General features: G+C 43.5%; 1 protein-coding gene across 1 annotated transcript in view; it reads left to right on the top strand.

The window, feature by feature from the left end:
• Ttc17 (tetratricopeptide repeat domain 17) overlaps positions 1-20,364 on the top strand; it is a 104,810-nt gene extending 84,446 nt beyond the window's left edge. Inside the window, exons 23-25 of the mRNA XM_051144204.1 lie at positions 16,888-17,007; positions 18,298-18,441; positions 19,817-20,364. Of these exons, the coding sequence (XP_051000161.1) occupies positions 16,888-17,007; positions 18,298-18,441; positions 19,817-19,948 (396 nt within the window). The 3' untranslated portion in view covers positions 19,949-20,364. The remainder of the gene's footprint in view (positions 1-16,887; positions 17,008-18,297; positions 18,442-19,816) is intronic.
• The last annotated feature ends 5,485 nt before the right edge of the window (positions 20,365-25,849 follow it).

The following is a 25,849-nucleotide window of genomic DNA, read 5'->3' as shown; positions in this document are numbered from 1 at the left end:
GCAGTTTAGTAGGAGGAAAATGCAATAGCATGAAGTATTTGATTAAATTGAAGGAAGTCAGGAAACATCAAACATAGAAACATCAAACTAGTAACACAGACACAGATGCATCAGGAGACTGGTGCCAAGGCAAAAATCTAAGCCACATAGCATTGGCTTTTTAAATCCAGCCACTTGCTGCTTAGAAGGAACACTTTAAATATCTGAATATGAAAAAGTTGAAAGTACAGATGAAAAATGACATCAAGGAAACAGTGACAAAAAAGAGTTGCATATCACTGCATTTTTATCTCAAGAAAGCATTGAGATAAAAAGCATTAGCAGAGCTAACGTGGTATTTCATAAGGATAAAGGGGTCTGTGGTAAGCTAGGTAGTGACCCCAAAAGGTGTCCTTATCTGAATCCCTGGAGTCTATGAAAGTTACCTTAGATTAAAGGGAGAATTTCGCAATTACGATTTTCAGAATTGAGAGATGGAAAGGCTGTGCTTGTTTCTATGGAAGGCACTGTGTGCACTCACAGGTAGTCTTCAAGGAGGGAGGAGAAAGGAGATGTAACTCGGGTACAAGAGCCCATGGTACTATGACCGCAGGGACATGATAAAGAATGCTGGTCACTACCAAAGGCCAAAGGGGGTGAGAAATGACTCTCCTCTCAGTTCTATGCAGGAAGTTCAGCCCTGCAGAGCATTGGTATGTACAGTTATGCTGATCTGGGTCGCTTGTCTCCAGACTGCAGAAATAACAAACTTTTACTTCATTAAGTAACCAAGTTTGAGTCAGTGTGGCACAGCCATAGGAAGCTAATTAACCAATATAATGTGGATGAACCCTATTAATTATATGTATTCCATAACACTGCCCTGAAATGCAAACAGTGTAAACATGGACTTCCTGAAAGAAAAGGTAGACATGTTTCCAATGTAGGTTGGTTTTAATATACATCGTGTAATAGCTGTAAAATGGGCAGGAAACATGAACAGTTATACATGTGACCCAGGTGACATGTACAGAACATCATGTCTGAAAGTGACAGGGTCATATTCTTTACAAATGCCTAAGAAAGAGGAAAAGTGGCTGCTCAGTGGCACACACCTTTAATCTCAACACTCAGGGAGGCAGAGTCAGGAGGAAAGGAAGAAGGAAGGAAGGAAGGAAGGAAGGGAGGAAAGAGGGTCATATATCTGATTAGCTTTTTTAAAATGTTTTAACACCATTCCAAAACTTGAAATCATTTCAGTTTATCTGACCAAATAAATTAGGCTAGAAAATAAGTAAAGCTGAAAAATTCAAAGTGAATTTTTCATATAGATATAAAGAAAGTGTAAGGCCAGGCATGGTGGTGCACGCCTTTAATCCCAGCACTTGGGAGGCAGAGGCAGGTGGATCTCTGTGAGTTCGAGGCCAGCATGGTCTACAAAGCAAGTCTAGGACAGCCAAGGCTACACAGAGAAACTCTGTCTCAAAAAACAAAAACAAAAACAAAAAGAAAGAAAGAAGGAAAGAAAGAAAAAGAAAAATTGTAAACTTAAGAAAAATCTCTAAAACTGAGGAAAAATATAAAACAATGCTGAGAGATATAACAAATGGAAAATGCAGCCATGTGTTTTCCTGAGTATAAAGTCCCCACAGTGTAGGAACATTAGTTCTTCCTAAATTAACTTGTGAATTTTAGCAATAATAGTAAAAGTGCTGTGTTTTCTCCAGCACCAGACAAGCTAATTGTAAGTTTATCCACAAGAGTGAACAATGGAGAATTACAGGCAGACCGTGAAAAAGACCAGCTAGAGAAGAGGAGAGCTTAACCACATATTAAACATATGTGAAGTCCTTAATTAAAACTGTTTAATAGTGGAGCATGAACACACAAACCAATGAGAAAGGACAGAAAGCTAATTGTGTGTAGCAGCTCCCCAGCACAGAAAAATACATGTTCTGTGCTGGAGAGGAAACAGGTAAGATTAAATCCATTCCTTAAGCTTGTGCCAAGATAAATACTAAGTGAATTGGAGACTTAAACTAATATAAAGAAGGGTCTCATGTAACCACAGATAGAATGTGGGGTTCCTCTGTGGCCTGAATGTGGTAAACACTTCCCACATGCAGTATGGGAAGAGCTTCACGAGTAACCTAAGTATTAAAAACTAGCATTCGCATAAAGACTACAAACAAGGTGCATGGGCAAGTGCAACCCAGAAGCTCCTGAAAGGAAGAAATGTCAACATCTCTTACCGTCAGCTAAGTGAAGCTTCATGAAGGAGCACAGGAAATGATGAAAATGTTCAGATCGAATCATAAGACAAAAAGAGAACAAGAACTATAAAGTGTTTAATTTTAACGGGCTGTGTGGGACAGGGGGTGATAATAAACCAAGAGACTCAGAGCCCTTGGGCTAGAGAGATAAACTGGTGGTCTCAGTGAGAAGAGCAGGTTGCTGAGCCCACTAATCTGCACAGTACAATGGCAAACTTGGTAACAAAGCACAAAGACAGGAAGCTGAGACAAAGGCCATGGAAACATTTGGCACAATCTTGCCCTACTATGGAGGCAAGTATTCGAGTTCTCAATCCACCATTGAAGACAAGGGCTCCTAATAGATATCCCATGATTCCCTTTGGAAGGTCTGGAGATGTGAGCCTTTAAGTCGGGCTCAGTCAGGGAGGAGACTTTGCACCAAAGTATAGCAGCCAAAACTTAGCTCTCAAAATGAAATTGTTGCTCTGCCATGTGAGGAGAGGACAGATGCTCTCTGTAAGAAGATAACCGAAGGTCAGCACCTGCCACCAAACCTGATGACTTGAGTTTGACATCTGGGACCCATATGGTAGAGGAGGGAGCCAAGTCCTTCAAACTATCCTTTGACCTCTGTATGACTGTTACAGCATGTACATGCATACACACACATGGAAAAAAGAGAGAGAGAAGGAAGGAAGGAAAGAAGGAGGGCAGGCAGGCAAAAAAAATCCTGGCATCTAGTGATATTTTCAATGAATATGAATATTACATTTTATAATAAAATTTGGCATTTGAAGAAAGAAGATAAAAACATCAAAGCCTCCACTAAATGATTCTAAATGTCCACCGGTTGGAGTTGAAACCCAAGAGAGAAGAGACCATAGACGTAGACTTGCAGGTGATCTAGGCTCTGGAGTTAAGACAAGGACTTTAAAAAATACCAATATTTCAAGAAGACAGAAGGAAAGTAGAAACAAGATTGAGGGGAAAATTCTCTAGAGAATTGATATTTGTGAGAAAAAAAATTAATGAACTTTTGGTGGCTGAGAATGATAAGAACTGAAATTAGGGACTTAATACATGGTCTTAAAATCAGAGAAATGAATGGGATGCCCAGAAATAAGTCCTGACATAGATGGGCAAGTGATGTTTGACTAACACTGAGAATGTTCTCTGTGACAAATGGTGTTAAGGAGATGATATAGCCAGCTGGGAGAAACCGAAGCTCGACTCTCCACCACAAATACAGCTGAGCTCAGAATGACTAAAAGGCTAAAACGCTGCATGAGTCTAGCAAGAGTCCATGGGATCCCTGGGTTCTTGGCTGTGACACCAGGAGCACAGGAGTCAAAACAATAAAAAGAAAGATTGACTCCATCATGACGAAGGATCTCCACATGTCTCCAGCACAGGAGGCATGCTGGGAAATGGGCAGCAGGACTGGCAGATCATCTCTCTGCTAAGTTAATGTCCAAAGCACATCAAAAAATGCTACCATCCAGTAATAAAAACTGAAAATTCAACCTGAAAATGTCCACAGGGTTTAAACAGCCATCCCTCCAATGATGGCACACACTGGCCGGAGCTGTGAAGAAAGAGTTCCACAAACTCTAACCAAAGTGGCCTTTAGCACAGTTGCATAAAACAAAGAGGCTTTGGTAAGGATGAAGAATTATAACCCTTATTTATCTGTTCTTCACTCAATTTTGGCAAGTGGAATTGATCAAGAAAATCGTTCATTTCCCTTAGATTTTCAAATTTTGTGGAAAAAGGATAGCATCTTCACCAAATGGTGTTGGTCTCACTGGATGTCTCTGTGTATAAAAAAAAAAAAAAAAATGCAATTCTACCCATATTTGTCACCTTGCACAAAACTCAAGTCCAAGTGGATCAAAGACCTCAACATAAAACCAGAGACCCTAAATTGGTTAGAAGAAAAAGTGGGGAAGAGCCTGGAACACATTGGCACAGGAGACAACTTCCTGAACAGAACACCAACAGCCCAGGCCTTAAGGTCAACAATTAATAAATGGGACCTCATGAGGCTGAGAAGCTTCTGTAAGGCAGGAAACACTATCAACAGAACAAAGCGACAGCCTACAGACTGGGAAAAGATCTTCACCAACCCTACATCTGACAAAGGTCTAATATCCAAAATACATAAAGAACTCAAGAACTTAAACACCACCAAACCAAATAACCCAATTGAGAAATGGGGCTCAGAACTAAACAGAGAATTCTCAACCTCCTTAGTCATCAGGGAAATACAAATTAAAACAACTCTGAGATTCCATCCTATACCCATCAGAATAGCTAAGATCAAAAATTCAAGTGACACCACATGCTGGCGAGGATATGGAGAAAGAGGAACACTCCTTCATTGCTGGTGGGAATGTAAACTAGTACAGCCACTTTGGAAATCTATCTGGCAATATCTCAGAAAACTGGGAATAAGGCTTCCATAAGACCCAGCTATTCCACTCCTTGGAATATACCCAGAAGATGCTCCAGCACACAACAAGAAAATTTGCTCAACCATGTTCATAGCAGCCTTATTCATAATAGCCAGAACCTGGAAACAGCCTAAGTGTCCCTCAGTAGAAGAATGGATAAAGAAACTGTGGTACATTTACACTGTGGAATACTACTCAGCTATTAAAAACAAGGAATTCCTGAAATTTGTGGACAAATGGATTGAACTAGAAATGATCATAATGAGTTAACCCAGAAACAGAAAGGGTCAAATGGTATATACTCACTTATATCTGGACATTAGCCCAAGGGGCACATCCCATGGAAGTCTTCACTTAGCAGGAAAGTGGGACAGAGGGGAGGACATCCTATTGGGACTCTAGGTAAAAGAAGCATGGGAGAATGGGAAAATAGAAGGATCCAGAGGGTCCTAGAAACCTACAAAAAGAACACTATGACAGGTAGATCTGGGCCCAGGGGTCCTGCTCAAACTATGGCACCAGCCAAGGACAATACGTGCAGTAAACTTTGAACCCCTACTCAGATCTAGCCAATGGACAGGACATTCTCCACAGTTGAGTGGAGAGTGGGGACTGACTTTCACACGAACTCTGGTGCCCCATATTAAACCACGTCCCCTTGATGGGGAGGCCTGGTGGCACTCAGAGGAAGGATAGCAGGCTACCAAGAAGAGACTTGATACCCTGTAGCATATACAGGGGAAGGAAGTCCCCCTCAGTCACAGTCATAGGGGAGGGGAGTAGGGGGAAAGCGGGAGGGAGGGAGGAATGGGAGGATACAAGGGATAGAATAACAATTTAGATGTAATATGAATAAATTAATAAAATATATTCTTAAAAAAAGAATTGTAACCCTTGCATGCTGTTGAAATGAACATAAAATCTTACTGTTGGGGGCTGGAGAGATGACTCAGAGGTTAAGAGCACTGACTGCTCTTCCAGACATCCTGAGTTCAATTCCCAGCAACCACATGGTGGCTCACAACCATCTATAATGTAATTTGATGCCCTCTTCTGGCCTGCAGGTGTGCATGCAGACAGAGCATTGTATAAATAAATAAATAAATAAATAAATAAATAAGTCTTTAAAAAGTAAAAAATAAAATCTTACTGTTCCTGTGGGAGATATATATATATGCAGAAGCACTACAGGTGCTGGGATAACAGTGGAGATCTCAGGTCCTTAGAATGAAGATGTTGAGAACACAAAAAGCATGAACTGCATAAACAGAAATGGAAAACTAGACTTCACTAAAATGCAGACTCTTCAACAGAGGCTATAGAAAAGAGGCAAGCCACAGAGTGGAGGCAGATGTTCACGCTCATGTATCTGGCACTGGACTTGAACCCAGCAATTAGAAAGAACACTTGGAAATGCAAACCACACCCAAAGAAATCACATTTACAACTGTAGGTCTGAAAGGAATAAGACTAATGACAATTGTTGGAGAGGATGCAGACAACTGCCAGTGGGAAATAAAGCAGAACGATTGCTACGTAAGTGGTGGCAGCTTACTCTAGTTTAAATCACATGACCCAGTAATATTACTGCCACACATTTATCAAAGTGATATGAAAACATATGTCCACATAAGTACTCATTTTAAAATGTGCACAGCAGCTTTATTCATACTTGCCAGTGAAATTGGAACAGTGGGGATTGCATCAGAAGAATGGGTAAGCACTGGTATACTCATAACTGGATATTGTTTAGCCCAAAAGATCCAACATCCACAAAATTCAAAAATATGCTAATAAAAGAAGTTGAGAGTGGGGAGAAAGCTCATTTGATAAACTGTTTGCCCTATGTATTAGGAACAGAACTGATAAATTGTGTGTGTGTGTGTGTGTGTGTGTGTGTGTGTGTGTGTGTGTGTGTGTATGGGGCGGGATTAAATGGGAATCTATCTATTAGATTGCTTATAGGCTATGGCCGAGGTACTCCAACTATGCTCATTAGCGAAGCTGAGCGTTTCTCAGGTCACTAGCCTGGATGTCTCAGAAGTTCCCATCTGGCACTAAGGCCTGCAGAGTTTCTGGAGAGTTGGTAGTCTTTACCCTACATTAGAACCCAGAAGACAGTTCTAATGTCAGTGAAGAAATTCTGCAGCAGTAGGATAGATGAACTTGCCAGCAAGACTGACGACTAACAGGCAAAAAGCAAAGTTCTCTCCTACCGTGTCCCTCTATGTAGGTGCTTCCAGAAGGTGCTGCCCTTGTTTGCCATGGCTCTTCCTACTTCAAATAATCTAATCAAGAAAGTTCTTCCCAGGAGTGGATAGAAGCTTGCATTTAGTTGATTCCAGAGCCAGCCAAGTTGACAACCACAATCACCCATCACACTGTGAAGACACCAGGAAAGGAGAAAGAGTTCGATCCCCAGAACCCGTATTTCAAAGGCCAGGCATGGTAACTTAACACATACTCATAATCCCATTACTAGGGTGGCAAAGACAGGATCCATTGGGCTCACAGGCCAATCCAATAGCCTGTCTCATTAGCTCCATATCAGAGAGAAACAGTCTTGGCCCTTAGACAAGGCAGGTACCTGAGAAATGACACCCAGGTAGCATCTCGTCTCTATGCACACTTGTACACATTTACCACCACATGAACTAACTCTCAACACCCACACATTGACAGAGAGTTCATAATGTGTGATCAGCTCTATCTATGGGATTCTAGACACAAACTAGAACTAGGTTTGTAATACCTGTGCTGATAGAAGTCATGCTGCCTCCTGGGAAAGGCGTGGACAGAACCAGTGTGAAGAGACTGTCTGCATTGTTAGGTTTTGAGTAATGTTACACTTAGGATCTCAGTATTTCTCTCTTAGTGAATTATGCCTTAATTCTTTAAAAAAAAAAAAAATCTAAATAAACCACAAAAAGATGTCTAGGCTACCAAAGACAGAAAGATGTATGTTACCAACAGATTTAAATGAAAAATTTCTAGCAGGGTCTTTTCAGGCCAAAGGAAAATGATCGTAGATGGAGGCTCAGAAATGCAAGAAACTACAAAGAGCACGTGACAAAAATCAGTGCTGGGTATAAATAGAAATAAGTCTAGACAAATGAATAGACAACCCCCTCTGAAGTTAAAGCCCATGGTACAGGAGTGCATAGGCAAGAGGCAGTTATATTGACAAGTTTAGGCAGTTGGTCCAGTTGGACATTTCTCATTCACACATGGCCTCATTCAGATGGGCGTGGGACAGTAAATTAGTGAGCTACCACACAGCAGTGCTTGTGTGCTTCCGAGTGAGCTGCACAGCCGATTCTCCTCTGCCTAAGGAACAAATCACGTGATCCATTGTACCTTAGGTCGCTCAAGTTCCATTTAAGCTTCCCATCCTTCAATAACAGTCTTGTGGACCTAGAGTCATGTGGAGGCTGCGGGTCTTCGTGAACTATATTCATGTTTTGTTACTGTTACCCAATTCAGACACCAATCAGGGTCATTTCCACCATAAGCTCCGTTAACTCTAAACACCCTTTATCAGAAGACCCACAAGTTAATCCAGAACTGTTCCCATGGTAGGTCCACAGGCTGAAGTCCTTTGCTGTGAGTGAGAGGCTTTCTATAGTACTCGGTATGCTTCAGTATACACCAGACTCATAATCTTGTTAAGACATAGTGATGGCCCATGTGGCCCTCTCCTATATCCAACATGCCTGGGGTCAAGCTTGGGGTTTGTATTGCCGCTGTGTTCTCCGGTGACCCTGGGTGATACTGCTGATTTGAGGACCACACTGGGAAACCAGTGCCTTAGCACAGGGCTGTGAGAGCAGCCATGTGCTTCCTTCCTGTTGACCACGAGCAGCATAACAAAGATCACTGTGTTCTCTTGCCTTCAACTTTTAAAATAGTCATTACCCTTTAGTATTCTTCAAGTGCCCATCTGTAATTATCTCCTTGGGGAATTATTGAGTTTGCATTGCCATTAATTATCACCAACTGTCAGCAGATGACATTAATTAGACTCTTCTTTGAATTCAGATCAATAAGCATCATCAGATCCTCCAGACTCAGCTGAGCGTTCCATACATGATGCTCAGATGTGTCTGCAGAGGCCCCTCTATGCCGCCAGATTTGCACCAAGCTGCTGCCTTCACACTGCAGCATGTGCTTGGTTGTCACATGGTCCTGTTTGACTTTGTGAGCTGGTACAGAGTTCTCTCTCCATGTGTCCCATTTCCCAGGTGCAAAGTCATACGGATGAGTCTATGCTGTCTGGATCAGCCAACGGCCCAACCTGGTGATGTGTGTCTCTTTCACAGTGTGGATTGTCTCCTTTGTTTGGTTTGGCATAGTCTCAGTCACCTGGTTTCCCCTTGTCACCTGTGCTTTTGAGTTCTCACTCTATGAAGAAGTTTTCCTCTACTTCTTCTGGTCTTGCATTTGGTAATAACATAGGTTTTGTTTGAACCTTGCTGCTGAGTGAACACCTATCCTCCTGAACCAGAACTATAATTAAGGGTGTTTGATACATTATATCATTTTAAAATAAACATTCCTGACTTCATCTGCTGAGACAGCTGAGACACACTTCAGTGTCTCAACTGTGGTGTCTGAGCTCCGAGTTACACTGAAAAGAACCATGATTCCTTGTAGAGATCATGTTTTTAAAAAGATTTGCCAGGTGTGGTGGCACAGGCCTTTAATTCCAGCATTTGGGAGGCAGAGGCAGGCAGATCACTGTGAGTTCGAGGCCAGCCTGGTCTACTTAGTGAGTCTAGGACAGTCAAGGCACCCTGTCTTGAAAAACAAAAATAAAATGAACTAAAATAAAGGGATTTATTTATTTATGTGTATGTGTGGATTCCTGAGTGAATCTGTGTGTACCATGTGCATACAGGTATCCATAGAGGCCACAGAGAACAAAGGACCCCGTGAAGCTGGAATTTCTGGGGGCTGGGGGCTGCCCCATGGGTGCTGGGAACAGAACCTGGGTCCTCTGCAAGTGCAGTACATGCTGCTGACCACTCCAGCCCCAAGAAGCAGCTCCCACCAAGTTTAACAAGGAATCACCCAAAGACAACAATTAGGTCAGGTCACAGGAACTCAGAGACAACTTAAATAAGCTCCCATTGGCTAAACACAGGTTAGTAAATACAATGAAAGGAACTTATCAGAGGTATTTAAACTAATAAAGTTGCTATGATAATTTTTGTATAGGGTGCATGAGAACAGCCTATTTATGAAAATGTAAGTAATTAGGAAAATTGCACGCATGTACTTTCCCTCTAAATTAGCTGTACTTTGATATAAACAAATAATTGATGTGGAAACTATATAAGTTGTGCCAAGTAAAACACTAGGAACGATAGCCCTAATGTGTTATGGGTGTTGGCATGCTCATGGGTCAATGGGAGTGTCTGGTCACACAGACAGATAGGGACAGAGTGTGTGGAGTGTTGACAGTTCACATCACAATAGTGATGAAAATAGTCCTTCCCTACTCTTCCCCAAGAAGTCAAATTAGAGCCCCATCTGGTCCCTAGTAGCTAATGGCAGACAGTGTTGGGAAAGGGACGTGTGTTAGATGGAATCATTGAGCAGCGTGCATGAGTGCAGGGATGGCTACCTGTTACAGAGCCCCACTTCTTCATAGAAATAATGGGAGAGGAAAAAACTAGACAGACTCCAGAGATCAAATGAGGCATAAGCGCTGTGTCAGCCAATTGCAATGTTTGGACCTCACTTAAATCATTATTCACACTGTAGAAGCAAAGCAGAACTTTCATAATCTAATTGGGGGAAATATACCAACTGAATAATTGATGGTATTAAAGAATAAGTTGCAATATCTTTTACATGATCTATTTATCATGGGCTTTAATATGAGTTTTTACCTCAGCAATACCCTGAAATTTTTATTGGTGAGATTCTATAAAGTCTGCCATTTGCTTCCGTTTAATATAATGGGGGGTGCAGATGAGCTACAGTGAGTGGGCTAGTACAGATGCCAGTGATGCACACATGCGGATATTGCGCTGCTTTCTTATTGTGTGTACACTTTAAACTATTTTAATTACCTATTACATTCATCTGTGTGCATGTGCAGGGATCAGTTGGCAACTTGCTGGTTGATTTTCTTCTTTTATCATGTGGATTCCAGGAGCCAAACTCAAGTGGTCAAACTTGGCAACAAGCACCTTTACCTGCTGAGCCATCTAGCTGACCCATGTTTGTATTTTCTAAACATCCATTATAATATATTTTAAGCAAATTTAAACATGATAAAGTAACAAAAAAAACAGTTTAATAGGAACAATGAAAATTCTAATGAAATCAGAAAGGACTGAATAAAACCTAATTGACAGAAAGGGGCTTTTGGGGGGAAGGTGTACTTTTAAAGAGGGTTAGTGTAACCCAGGCTGGCCTTAAACTCATTGTGTAGCCAAATATGACTGCAGATTCCAGAACTCCTGCCTTCACTTCTCCAGTGCTGGCGTCACATGTGTGCACCAGCTGTCAGTGGAACATCTTAAGCTAAAAATGTAATTATTGAGAGAGAATTTTAGTCACACAATGGTGAGTGGGTTCAATGAACCTAATTAGTAACTTAGAAGCTTCGTGTAAGAAATTATGTGGATTCTCTACCCAGAGAGTTCCTGGGTACTGGAACACCTGCTGGCCCTCTTGACGAGCCGCAGGCCTGCCTGGTGATGCTCTGACCACCTTCTCTATCCACTCCGCTAGCTCCTCACCATCACACTGTTGACACTGCACCGCCAGGTAAAACACTGGACTTAAAAGCAAGAGCATTAAATAAAGAGGCGAAGAGATAAGGCCGTCAGTAGACAGGAAATGTAAAGTGTCCCAAACGAGATAAGTACAAAGAGATCCACACCTGGACACAGTATAATAAAGCTGCCTAACAACAATGGCAAAGATAACCTTAAAAGCGTTTGTTCAGCCAGGGTACTGTCAGGAAGACAGAGAAGACACTAGGTGTTTCAGAAGAGCAGACTTAATTTAGAAAACAGATTACATTGTTGGAGAAGGATAAAGGGGGAGGGGGGGCAGAACACTGAGGTAAACCGTGGGTAACAGCAGTAGGGCATCCTTCCAGCCTAGGGGTGGGAGAAGACAAACCCTGAGGCCTCTCTAGCTTACAGATCCTTAGGAGGCATTCTGCAGGGCTGAACCCCTATTTCTAACAGCCTGGCTGCTGATGAGGTGCAGTGAGGCTGGTTCTGGGGCAGCTGAGTGCTTTGTGTGCTGTTGCCGGAATGAGTCTGGGTGGCATTACACTCGAACAGGAAGAACAAATGGCATCCCTTGCCCCACCAGTCCCCTAGGGCAGGTGCTTGCGGAACATAACAGGAAGCCTGCTCACAACAGAGAAAGGCGATTTGCTGACTTATAGCGGTAGGACCACAGTGCAGATTAGAGATTTAGGCTTTGGACTTGAGACAGAACAGCTTAATAAATATCAAAGAAGCCATTCATTCATTTACTCATTCAGCAGATATTTGTGGAGGGCTTAGTTACCGTGTGCCACTTTTTAGCGCTTAAGATAAATCGGTGAAGAAAAATTAAAGGATTTCTGACATCATGGAGATGGGGAAAGGACAGATCACCTACAGAGAGATGGCGACTGAAATGACAGCCTGTTTGATAGCACCGTCAGAGCCAGATGACAATTTTGAAAGGACACAGACCCCCTAGAATTGTATGACCTTCTGTGAGGGAAGGATAAAGACATTTAAAGATAAAAAGCTAAGAAAAGTTCACATCCATGAGTTCTGCCCCGAGAGGAGCTTCTGTGTAATAACCACCAGTGCATTATCCCAAGACAAAAGGTCTGCCAAGAAGTAAGATGATAAAGTTACAAATGCGAGCGTAGCCTACGAGTACTGGTTGTAGATTTTCAAAGAAATGATAAAATTGAAGTCCTGTTGAGTTAGACTGTTTGGCATTGTGATAAAATACCTGAGGCAAACAGTTTAAAGAAGGAAAGGCTGGACACTCTGGAGGCTGAGCTTGAAGCCAGCTTGAGATATATAGGAAGACACCATCTTAGCCAGGAGGAGGAGGGAGAGAAGGGAGTCTAGTTTGATTCCGTTTGGCTCACAGCACTTCTTTTATTATGTGTTTGGAGTCGGCATAGTTATGACCATGTATATTGGGTTGAGTAGTAGTCCTCCCACTTTAGTTTTCTGATACAGTTCTAGAAGGTTGTTGTTCTTGTTTTGGTTTTTTTGTTTTTTCAAGATAGGGTTTCTCATGTAGTCTTGGCTGTGTACTCTGGACTCACTTTGTAGACCAGGCTGGCCTTAAACTCACAGCAATCCGATCCGCCTGCCTCTGCCTCCTGAGTGCTGGAAGTAAAGGCGAGTGCCACTATGCCTGACAGTTCTCCTAGAATTGGATAATACTTCTTCCTTGGATGTTTGTTACAGTTCATGCAAGACAGGAGTTTTCTTTCTAAGAGGAAGTAAACTATAATTCAGTGTTTTTAATAGACATGGGGCTATTCAAGTGATCTCTTCTTTGGTGGTCTTTGGCAGTTGTGTCTGTGAAAGTGTTCATCATTTTCATATAAATGGGTGGATTGATTGATTTACCACCTTTTAAATATCTAGGATCTGGAGTGATGTCTACCCACCTTTAATCCTTTATTAATACTTGTGTGGATATGTTTTCACATATATGCACAGGCGCACAATTCTGTGCATGCATACAGAGTCCAAAGAGGGCATCAGGTATACTCTTCGGTCCCTCCCTGAGCCTGACACTCACATTTTCTTGCCTAGTCTGAAGCTGAACAAGCTCCATTGGCCCTCCTGTCTCCACCTGACACCCATGTCTCCACCAGACCCTCCTGTGTCCACCAACTGACCCTCTTGTCTCCACATAGCCTCCCTGTGTCCACCTGACCCTCCTGTGTCCACCTGTCCCTCCTGTGTCCACCTGACCCTCCTATGTCCACCTGCCTCAGAGCTAAAGTTACAGATGTGGAAAGGTGCTGGGATCCAAACTCCAGTCCTCATCATTGTGCAACCAGAACCTTTAACTGCTGAGCAATCTCTTCAGCCCCCTGCTTCCATGGCCTTTGTCTCAGTTTGGGTTTTATTACTATAAAGAGACACCATGACCACAGCAGCTCTTATGAGAAAAACATTTAATTGGGGCAGGCTTACAGTTTGGAGGTTTAGTCCTTTATTGTCATGGCAGGAAACATGGCAGCATTCAGGCAGACAGGGTGCTGGAGAAGGAGCTGAGAGTTCTGCAGCTGGATCCTTGGGCGGCAGCAGGAGCCTGTGTCCCACAGTGGCTCAGCTTGAGCATAGGAGACCTCCAAACCAAGCGCCACAGTGACACACTTCCCTCAGCAAGGCCACAGCTCTTAATGGTGCCACTCTCTTTGGGCCTGTGGGGGCTATTTTCCTTTCAAAGCACCACAACCATCTGTTTTTTATGAGTTCTCCTACTTAATTAAAATTAAACCAGAAGTTTGTAGTGTGGGTTTGGTCCTTTTTTTTTCCAAAGCTAAATATTCTCTATAAATGTATGGCAAATTCCACTTATCACACTTTCATGTAACTGTTTAAAGTGATTTACAGCTTCCTTTGGTTTTGTCTTTGACTCAGGACTCATTTAGAGTTTCCAAAGAGTTGGGTATTTTCCAGCTTCTATGCATATGTTGTTTATTCTGTTGTTTAAAACAAACATTTTAAACTTACTTAGATTGTTTTATGGTCTAGAAGGTAACCTTGGTAAATATTTCACACACTAAAAAGAAACAGCATCTGCTGTTTATAGAATAATATAGAAATGTTAACATACATTGATTGATAGCATTGTTTATGTTTTCTCTATGTTTGCTAATTTTTGCCCATTTTCATGAATTACTGAGAGGGATATTAAACATCCAGCTATAATTGTGAATTTGTTTATATCTGTTGCGTACATTCTGTTATTAGGTGCAGAAATCAATGAAATTGAAAACAAAGAAAGTAGTACAATCAGCACTGTAGAACTTGAGTTTTTTAAACAATTAGAAAAATGCATAACAAAATTAATTTTTAAAAATTACAAATAACTAATACCAGGTAGAAAGAGAAAATAAAACTGTAGCTACGTTGGTTAAAAAGTTTATTTTTTAATGATTCTACTGGGGCTGGGGAGGAGGCTCAATGGCTAAGAGTTTATGGCATAGGCGTGAGGACGCCGGTTCAAATCCCCAGCACCTACATAAAAAGCCAGATGTAGCCTTGCAGTCTACAAGCCACGTGCTATGGGGACAGAGACAGGATTACTGAGGCTTCTTACCTGCTAGCCTCACTTCAGATTCTGTGAGAGAATTCATCTCAAGAGAATAAGGTTGAAAATAAGGCCTCTGGCCTCAGTGCACAAGTATGTATGCATATACTTACATAAACATTTGTGCCACATTTCCACTGTGCGTGCGCACGTGCACACACACACACAGGCACACAGGTAAAATAAATAAAAGTGTACTTACAACTTTATATGAATAAATTTGAAAGCACATTACTTAAATAAATTCCTTTAAAATATTTACTTAATCTAACTCAAGAACAAAAAGGGAAAAGAAAATCTGAAAAGTCAGGCTGGAGAGATGGCTCAGTGGTTAAGAGCACTGCCTGCTCTTCCAAAGGACCCAGGTTCAATTCCTAGCACCCACATGGCAGCTCACAACTGTTTTTAACTCCAAGATCTGACACCCTGACACCAATGCACATAAATTAAAGTTAAATAAAATATTTAAAAAAGAAAAGAAAAGAAAATCTGAAAAGTCTTTTTTCTTCTCTTTTTGGGGGGGAGTGGGAGGGTTCTTTTTCTTATTTTTTTTTATTTTTTACATATGCATTTATATTATTACACATACATACAATAAACAACATATAGCAAGAAGAACAGTGACACAATCAAGAATTATATAAATGTTACAATCTTAGTGTTTTGGCTATTTGTATTTGACAGCCTTGATGAAAACGTCTTTCCTATCTTGGTGCACCTAAAATTCTGAATGTAAATCAATCTCCATCACATCTTGTCATTATCAACTTAAAACATCTATCTAGACATGAAAACATCTTAATACACCCAAATAAATTGAGCAGTAGGTTAAAGAATATATTTTGACCAAGAAATATAACACCAGTTAGGTAGGGGAATTCTACCCAAGTTTTAGTAAATACTTCAATCCCAGCAAACAGACTTTGGAGTGAAGAGAAAAAGGAACAATTTTCTAGTTACTTCCTTAGGTCAACAGTAAACTTGAAGGGTTAGAGAGATGGCTTAGTGGTGAAAACAACTTGACTGCTCTTTCAGAGGTCCTGAGTTCAATTCCCAGCACCCATGTGGTGGCTCATCACCATCTACAAGAGGATCTGCTTCCTTCAGGTGTGTATGAAGACCAAGCACTCATACACATAAAATACATGAATAAATCTTTTTCTTTTCTTTTTTTTCTTTTTTTTTTTTTTTCTTGGTTTTTCGAGACAGGGTTTCTCTGTGTAGCCTTGACTGTCCTGGACTCACTTTGCAGATCAGGCTGGCCTTGAATTCACAGCGATCAGCCTGCCTCTGCCTCCCAAGTGCGCCACCATGCCCAGCTTAATAAATCTTTTTTTTTTTTTAAGTAACCTTGAAAACAAAACTAGAACCTTGGAGATGTATATAATGTATTATATATAAATTTTGAATTACAAACTTAATTTTATGAGCATAACAATATTATAAGAAAAAAACTATTGAAAGAGTAGATCCAACGATGCATTTTTCAGATTTATATTGACCAATGTGTGAATTGTCCAAGAAATAAAGACAGTAGTAGAACATTAGCAAAGTGTTCTGCTACTTCTTCAAACTGAAGTATAACATTCTGAAGCACAGAGTTTTCTCTTTTAAGTGTGTTTACTTGGTTCAAAAAAGTTAAATAAAGCAAAGCAAGGGCATGAGTGCCATTCTGCTGTGTACTTCTTCAGTGGCCTTGGATGAGGCACACAGCCTGTCTGAACTGAAGCATCCTCGTCTATAGAAAAGCCGCATGTTAGTGGAACCCGGCTTGTGAATTGTTGTAAGGATCCTCGAGAACAAGTGTGTGCAGCGCCTCTTAATGGTGGTAATGATTGGGTGTGTGGTTGAGGAGACACCAGCCTTAGCCTGTCATTGATTTGCAGAATCAGACATCATGGGTCCTTTCCAGCATGGCAGCCCTCTACTGGAGAGTGAAAGGGCAGGGGAAAAAGGCCATTGACTGCCTGCGCCAGGCCCTCCACTATGCTCCCCACCAGATGAAGGTAAGTGGGTGAGCTTCCGCGCGGTCTTCCGTTGCCCAGGGGCTGATGCTGTTCTGGTTAGGCTTCCTCATGCTCAGCCAGTGTGCAAGTGGCACACCGAGGACAGGGAGGGAGAGGTGGTGGCCTGTGACTGTCCCCACCTCACACCTCTCCTACTGTACTGAGAGCCACTCCTCATCCAAGCAGGCCACCTGCTTGGCAGTCTTTCTAGAGTTAGCTCCTCCCCTGTGGGGTTGGGAAGCTCCTACCCACGTGCTTCATTTCCTACCCCTTTGTATATATCAGTAAATTCCTGGTCTTCCTCCTCCACCCACAGCCTGCTAACCTTGGATCGTTCCATGTTACGGTGGCTGAGAGTGACCAGTGTATTATAATAGATACTGAGTTCTGCATTAATCTGGGCGCTGTACATTGTTCAGAACCAGCTGTATCTGCTTGTGGAAGTGCGCAGGCTGGTGGCAGGAGCCACTTCACCAAGGGCAGCTCTGGGGTCTAAGCACAGTTCTGCTTCGTACTGGTGTTCTGAGCTTGGGCAAGATATTGAACACTATTCTCATCTAAGAACATGCCCTCTGTGGTTGCCGAGTAGGACGGAAGTGGGTCCCTTCTTATTGTTTGTCCGTGTCTCCCATAGAACCCAGCACAGTGTATGACAGCCGGTCTCAGATATCATGTTTAAAGGGGAAAGATCTGTGGGAGTTAACATTGCCAGATGTTCAGTCTGACCTGTGCATCACGCTGAGAGAGCAGGCCAGGCACACAAGAAGGCATTTCAGCTGTGTAGGCCGCAGAGCATCTGCACACCTGCTGCTCTTGAATGTGACGTGAAGACTGTCACAACAGGTAGGGGAAGGGTCCCTCTAGTCACCAGAAACAGGTGGCTGGCTAGACCTGACCTGTGAGCACAGATCTTCCAGCTGCTGCAGGTGACACTCCAGTCTTTGCTCAGAAGCCAGGGCGGTAGCTCAGTAAAAGAGACTTTGTCTAACACATATGAAGCCTTAGGTTGAATCCAGTTGCACACACACACACACACACACACACACACACACACACACACACACACACACACAAATGCACGCGTGCGCTTTCCATCGCAAGGCTTTTCCAATGGAAGGGGTTTTGTTGGTTTTTCTTCTGGTTTTTGCTCACTACTCAAGAGACCACTAGCAAACAGCAGCCTGGCCCTGTGTGCTTCTGTGTAGGACTGCCATCTCCCAGGAGCTATGATTCATGTCTGTCAGAATTAGGAATGCAGCTCAGTTCGCCTCTCCCTTCCTCTTCCTCCAGGATGTGCCCCTCATCAGCCTGGCCAACATCCTACATAATGCCAAACTCTGGAACGATGCCGTCATAGTGGCCACCATGGCCGTGGAGATCGCGCCACACTTTGCTGTGAACCATTTCACTCTGGGCAACGTCTATGTGGCAATGGTGAGACTGGGGAGCGAGCAGACTCAGTTCTGATAGAGGCACATCTTGACTTCAACGTTGTTTTGTTTTGGTTTTGCTTTTGTTTTTTAAATATGCCACTGTCCTCCAGTTTCCCAGAAGTTTTATCTCCAAAATTAGTGGCTACACCAACATAATGTTTACCCATGGGGGTTTGAGAGATTGGTTTTGTTGGGGGGATGTGAGCGGGGGGCGGGTAGTGGTGGTGGTATTGTTGTTGTTATTTGGGTTTGAGGTTTTTTGCAACTTTAATGTAAGATTATTTTATGTGTATTGACTATTTGGTCTGTGTGTATGTATGTGCATCATATGGTTGCCTAGTGCAGTTGAAGATGAAAGAGCTTCAGATACCGGGGAACCAGAGTTATAGATAGTTGTGGTCTACCAAGTCGGTGCTAAGAAATGAACCCAGGTCCTTTGGAAGAGAAGCAGTGCTGCTAATTGCACATCTATCTCTTCGGCCTCGCAGGTTGCACTTCCTCCAGTAGCACATGGTGTCATCCCAGCATCCACAACTCCACAGTTCTTCGCCATGAGGGGTTTAGCAGAGTGTGTTAACACACTGGTCTAAAACACCAGACCTGGCTCAGGTGTCTATCTTTGCCTCTAGACTCAGCCCCTCAGGACAAAGCTGCTCTTCCTCGTTCGTGCGCAGGAGCAGACTAGCCTCCCAGCAGACACTGGGTGATGAAGTTCAGCGGCTTCATAGCTACTGTTCATGAGGGAGAACAATAACCTCACCCTCCAGCTTCCCTTCTAGTCAGAAATACAGTCTGATTGCATGTATGTAAATGTGTGTGTGCGTGTGCACTTGCACTCTCATGTGAGTGGTATTGGGGATTGAACCCAGAGTCCTAGCCCTTGATAAGCAAATGGTTTTGGCTTACCACTGAGCTCTGCATTGATTCCAGAATTTGAAACCCCAGAGGTCCCTGTCAAACCTTCATAACCATATATAACATGTGAACCAGGCCATCTGCTGCCATTGGGGCGGGGGTGGTGTACGGTGTACAGGTCCCAAGCTGCTCTCCTAACAGGTAATAGAATGAGCAGCCCTGGGCTGTAAGCTGTATGTGTGTCATCTCTGACTTTTGAGGTGTGGGCTCTGGCCAGGCTGGCATTGCTGAATGTGTAGCCTCCTCTGTTTCTTTCTTTCTTTCTTTCTTTCTTTTTTTTTTTTTTTTTTTTTTTTTTCTTTTTCTTTTTCTTTTTCAAGACAGGGTTTTTCTGTTTAGCTTGGCTGTCCTGGACTAGTTTTGTAGATCTGCCTTGCGAGTGCTGGGACTAAAAGCATACATCCCTACGCCCAGCCCTCCTCTGTTTCTTAAAACTGAAGACTGTTTTCATCCCCGCACAGGAAGAATTTGAGAAGGCCCTGGTTTGGTACGAGTCAACGCTGAAACTGCAACCAGAGTTCGTGCCTGCCAAGAACCGAATCCAGACTATCCAGTGCCACCTAATGCTGAAGAAGGGCCGGCGTTCCCCCTAGACCACCCCTTGCCTTCCCTCAGCTCTCCCAGCCACAGTCAGAGCAGAACCCCATCATATCGGTACCCACGTGAATGATGTGTGTGAATTGCCAAGTAAGACATAGCAGGACTTGGCTGTGCGGGGCTGGGTCTACCTGGTTTTTATGTTCCTCCTCCCCAGCCACCCTCAGAAGAGGCATCTTTAGAAACACAGTTTCCCAGACACTGTAAATACTGAGCCGGGAAAAACTCAGAGCTCCACTCTGTCTTCAAAACCTCCATGCCTTCAAGGCTCCTCTGTGGTCTGACCTCTTCCCTGGGGAGGCCAGGGCCACACTGCCCATTCTCTGCTTCCTGTGTAGCCTCTGTTGTCCCTGGAATCGCAATGCCACCTGGGGCCAGTCAGTGAGAAGCCTGGATCCTCCGTGTCCCCCACCAGCTCTCCTTCCTGCCCCAGTCTCGTCCATTCCATGCTGCTATGTTACAAGCTCCCAGAGGTAGTTTGCAGGGGAGGAAGGGGAAACAGTTTTACAAACAAAATATTTACAGCAGCAACTCTTAGGGTCACCTGACCTGTGTAAGTTATTTATGTTGGGGTGGGAGGGGGGCCGAGCAGGGGAGTCAGCTGTGTGCAACATCTTTGTCATTTGTATTTTAATTGCAGATCACAAGGAAACCAATACGTTGAAATCCTATATAACAGGTTTATATATATAGAATATGTGTATTTGAAGCCCTCTACAGACCGAGTCTGTGTTACTAATTCTTTGTTCGCTGTGTTCCCCGTCTTGGACTAAGCGTGACTGTCAGCCCTCCCTCTGAGGCTGGCACCCCAGCTCCTCGGAGGAAAGCCAGGAGCCAGGGCTGGGGGTCCCACTCAGTGCACTTACCTTTGGGCCCTGGAGAATCAGAAACTCCAACATTTTGGAATACTTAAGGGCACATCCTGAGAACAAAAATAAAAATTGTTTATGAGCAAAATCGCTCGGTGGTGTAGTTTTTCTTCAGATATGGGCTAATTTGGACTCTCTGGTGACTCTGCCTCTGGTTGCCTAATTTCTGGGTCATCACACAGCAGCAAGGTGAGGAATGACACCATCTGCCACTAATGGACGAACTTAGAGGTTGAAACATTTGACCAGAAAGCCTCAGCAGCAACAGAGCTCACTGTGTGACTGGCTTCCTGGAGAAACCATCATCAAAGCCAGAGCCATGGCTTCCCATCTCCTCAGATGAGCACTGAGCCTCGCATCCACCCAGGAAGCATCCCGCAAGACCAGGCAAGGGGACTCTATGGGGCCCCACCCATAGAGGCAGCATTCTAGAGTTTTCCAGATCATCTTCAGGCCACCCCTAGAACTGCTCACTGCAGGCAGAGTCCAGCGAGTTACATATTTGATCAGAGGTATTTGGAGACCAGCAAGCTCATGTGTAACTGGATATAGTAAGGCTCCGCTCAGAAAGAACCTCCGGTATGTGTCTAAGTGAGGTCCTGTCTCTCCACCTCACTACAGTTTGACAGTTCTCCAGGACCTTTCAAGAACTGCTTGTTGCTTTTGAAGATTACAATAAATTTGGCCTGATTTATAACTAACTCTATGAGTTTCCATGGGGTGTGGAGTCCTGTAGCCAGCATAGCAGTCAAAATATAAAACTTCCATTGTGAGCTTGGCGGTGGGGGGTAGGGAATTATGGTTCAGTGGCAGAGTGCTTGCCTCACATGTATGAGACCCCGGGTTTTATCCCTCACACCACAAATTAGTAACATTAAATTTTATACCACCCACAAAAGACTCCCATTGATGCTCTTTGTAGCCAAACCATTTCTGCCTTTAACCCTTGGCCACTACTGGCCTTCTCTCTGTCTCTATGGTTGCACTATGGTGATAGTCTCATACATCCTCCTTTGAGGCTAGCCATTTTTTTTTTTTCACTACCCAGGTTTCCAGCTCCTCACCATCTTCTCCTTTGTGCCCAGTGAATTCTGCTCTACACTGGATGCCATGCCATCATGTGATGACACTGTCACACTGCACTGAAATGAGCACATCCTCTTTTCTCCTTCCAGGTGCCAGACATGGCCAAAACAAACTAGTTGTTCAAAACTATTGAACTTGTCTCGAACAGACCAAACAATAAATGCTGCAGAAAACTATGATGACACCAAGGAGAAGAGAGACAGGGAAAAACTGCTAGAAAGGATAGGGGAGGCTGAGTCAACCAGAGCAACAGAGGCTGCTGGACACTTCTGACTATGCACAGCTCTTGACCCAGGTAAGCCCTTGAAATAAAGATAGCCACACATTAAGCTATCAGTAAGTGTCAGTTCTTATTAGCACAGGCCTTCATTCTGCTATTAGGCTTTTCCTGAGTTCTAAAAATAAATAACCTTTGCCTTCCTGCTAATCCTGATTCAGAAGCATGTCTGTTTAACACAGTGACTCTAACTTGGGAGGTGGGACATTCTCCAAAAAAGCCTCAGTAGAAACTCCTGAGGAAGGGTTTACAGTTTTCAACTTGATGAATGTCTTCCATTCTGTTTTCCAACTTACTGACTCTCTCTTCAGCTGTATCAAGTCTACCATTTTAACCTGATTTTCATTTCATGTCATTTATTCGCAGCTAGTTCTCTGTACTGCGTCCATTTAGGGGGACAAGATCTTTTAGCCACTTGAATAGTTTCAGCATCCTTACGTTTCAAATTGGTCTGTTTCTTGTCCATTAGACATGAGTACTTTTTGTTGAATATATATTTTATAAGATAGAAAACCCAAAAAAAGAAAAGAAAAAAACATATCCAAACTGGCTTGCTTCCCTTGACCCATTACTCTCCCTCTTACTCCTCCCCAGACACACTAACCTCCTGACAGTAATAAAACTCCCACTCATGCCTCTGCCTCAGGCACCTACATTCACTGTTTCCTTTGCCTGAAATACTCATCTAAGTAATTACTTGGCTCACCTCACCTTTTTCTTTGTCTGTGATCCTTCTAGGGCATATATATAATTTAGGATAAGGAATTAGTACATGTTATTGTGGGCATTTACAAGTCCCATAATCTATTCTCTGCAAGCTGGAAAGAGCTATGTGCCATAGAGTCCCAATAGGGTGACTCAAGTGCAAGCCTGAAAGCCAAGAATAAGGAGCAATGAGGGCAGATAGACTGCCATTTCAGCTCAGTGGGACAAAGAAGATTCTACCTTCCTTTACTGTCTGTCTGCTTAGGCCATCTACAGATTAGGTGGGGCACACTTCATTGGAGAGGCCACTGTTTTATTGTTATTTGATTCATATGCAACATGCTCAGAAACACACAGAAAATGTATGTCACGAATCTGAACAGCCTTGGTTCTTATGATGGTTAGTTTTAACTGTCAACTGGACACAATCTAAAAATCTCCTGAGAAGACAGTCTCAATGAAGAATTGTCTACATTAGGTTGACCAGCTGGCACAACTGTGAGGGATTTTCTTAATTTGATTTATTTAGGTAAGATGACCCACCATAAACATGGGCAGCACCGTTTCATGGTCTGGGCTCTGGGCTGCATAAATAAAGAGAGAGTGAGACATGCCCTAGCATGCATGCATTGCTCTCTGCTCTTGTCTGTGGATGTGATGTGCTGAGATGCTTGACATCCCTGCCGCCTTGTCTTCCCCATAATGATATCCTGTAACTTGGAATTGTGAACAAAAGAAATTCCCCTTTAAGCTACTTTGTTTGGTAGAGTGTTTATCACAGGAGCAGGAAACAAAACTAAGACAGCCCTTGTCAAGGTGACCTGTGAAATTATGTATCATCAACCCAAAACCCTGTTGAAATTAAGTTCCAGTGAGACACTTAGTACATGCTAGTCTCATAAAAATGGCTTGAGAAGAGCTGGTCTTGTTAGCTAAATTCTCTCCGAGACCTTGGAATCTTGAGTCTAGAGTTTGTCTCAGCAGCCATCCCCACTACAGCCAGGTACACACAGTGCCTTCCATGGAGCAAGCCAGTGGAGTAGGCTAAGGGATTAATGCGTCTCTACTCATTCTCCAAATCCTGCAGGGCCAGCTGGGCACAGTGCTGGGGATCTGAGAGCCAAGCTCTCAGTCCTTGGCGACTGTACATTTAGGCACAGTGGTGTTCACAGTCAGGGGGCCTTAGGCAGGCTTAGGCACTGAAGTGTTCACAGCTGCTGGCTGCACAGGAGGAATCAGTTCGAAAGGAGAGGACAGTGCTGTCCAGCTTGCCACGTCTGCCTGTTGACATTTGCACATAAATTCATTAAATTGCACCTCCAATTCTCTTCTCTGTACTGGACACATTGCAAGGACTTACAGTGGATGCCATGTAAGACATGATATCTATATCAAAGTCCCACAGGCTAGCACACCTTCACCCTATCTCCAAAAGCACACCATCCAACACCAGCAGAGCCATGCTGGCAGATGCCCACTTAAAAGGCCAGGGCGGAGCCCCTGATGCCAGCCTCTCTCAACTCATTGGGAAATGACCGCTGCTCCTCTCTCTAGCCTGAGAAAAAACTTAGGAATTCCAGAAAGCTCTGACTGAGAAATGGAGCAGATTCTGCTTCTTCTGGCTAAGGGAACATGGGGAGGCTGTGATGAGAGTAGTGTGCCCACCTTTCATGTCTACTCACCAGCCAAATATGCCTGCCACATGTCCAAGGATAAAGACCCTACCCCAAGCCCCAGGGGAGGCACTACCAAAGCACATCAGCACAAGTAACCAGTGGCCAAAAGCAGCCCTTTGCCATAACACCTTTGAGTGAGATCACTGAGATGGGTATCTTTCTCTCAAAACGTGCCCCCTCATGGGGTTCAGCTTTGGAGACCACTGGACTGATAGTTCATCCTATCTCTGTTGGGGTGAGGTTGGGTTTACCTGCATGTATGTCTGGGAACCATATCTGTGCTTGGTGCCCATGGAGGCAGAAGATATCATATCCTCTAGAACTGGAATTACAGATGTGAGACCCCCATATGGGTCTCTGCAAGAGCAGCAAATACTCTTAACCACTGAGCCATCTCTGTGTCCTTCTAGCCCAGCATCACCACCACCACCATCATCGTCGTCGTCATCATCATCATCGTTTCTTCTTTGGGAGTTTTCATACATGGAGGACATTTGAGAAATGACTCTTCCTCCCCAGCAGCTAACAAATGGGTCCACAGATAAGGGTGGGATATCATGCCTACCACCCCTCTCCATGCTGGGATTTCATCTGGCTTGGCCTTGTACAGGTCTTCTGACTGCTGCCATGACCACTGTGAGTCCCTATGTGCAGCTGCCCAGTGGTGACCAGAAGACACTGTCTCCTTGTTGTCACCCATAGCCTCTGGCTCTTACACTCTTTCTTCCCACTCTTCCACAACAATCTCTGAGTCTTGGGGTGGGAGGTGCAGGATCTGTGTCCATTCTTTAGTCTCTTACTCTGTATCTTTGCCAGTTCTGTGTCTCCGTATTGAACATCATCTAATACAAGCAGAAGCTTCTCTGATGAGGCTGAGGGCTACACTGAGCTGTGTGTAGAATGATAGGACATTAGGTGTCAGTTTAATTTTACGTCCACCTTGCATCATAAAGGGCTTGCATGAGTTCTTAGTCTTCTCCTGGAACAGCCTAAGCCCACCTCAAAGTCTTATGCATGCCAGACATGGGAGTAACTTCAGAGTTTGAGAAGAGTTGTTTTGGGGTGTTTTTGGGGGGGAGGGGGCAGGTGTGTGTGTGTGTGTGTGTGTGTGTGTTTTAAGGAGAGGAGTCAGGTCCTAGATGTAGGTCAGCAGGTAAACTGCTTATCTAACATGCATGAAGCATAGCACTCTGTTTTCAGTACAGCACAAACCAGGTAAGGTGGTACATTCCTGTAATCCCAGCATGTAGGAATCAAGGCCAGCCTCAGCTATATAGTGAGCTT

Source organism: Acomys russatus, chromosome 4 (assembly GCF_903995435.1).
Source record: "Acomys russatus chromosome 4, mAcoRus1.1, whole genome shotgun sequence".
NCBI lineage: Eukaryota > Metazoa > Chordata > Mammalia > Rodentia > Muridae > Acomys > Acomys russatus.
Note: the sequence above shows the minus strand (reverse complement) of the source record. Positions and strands in the feature narration are given on the sequence as shown.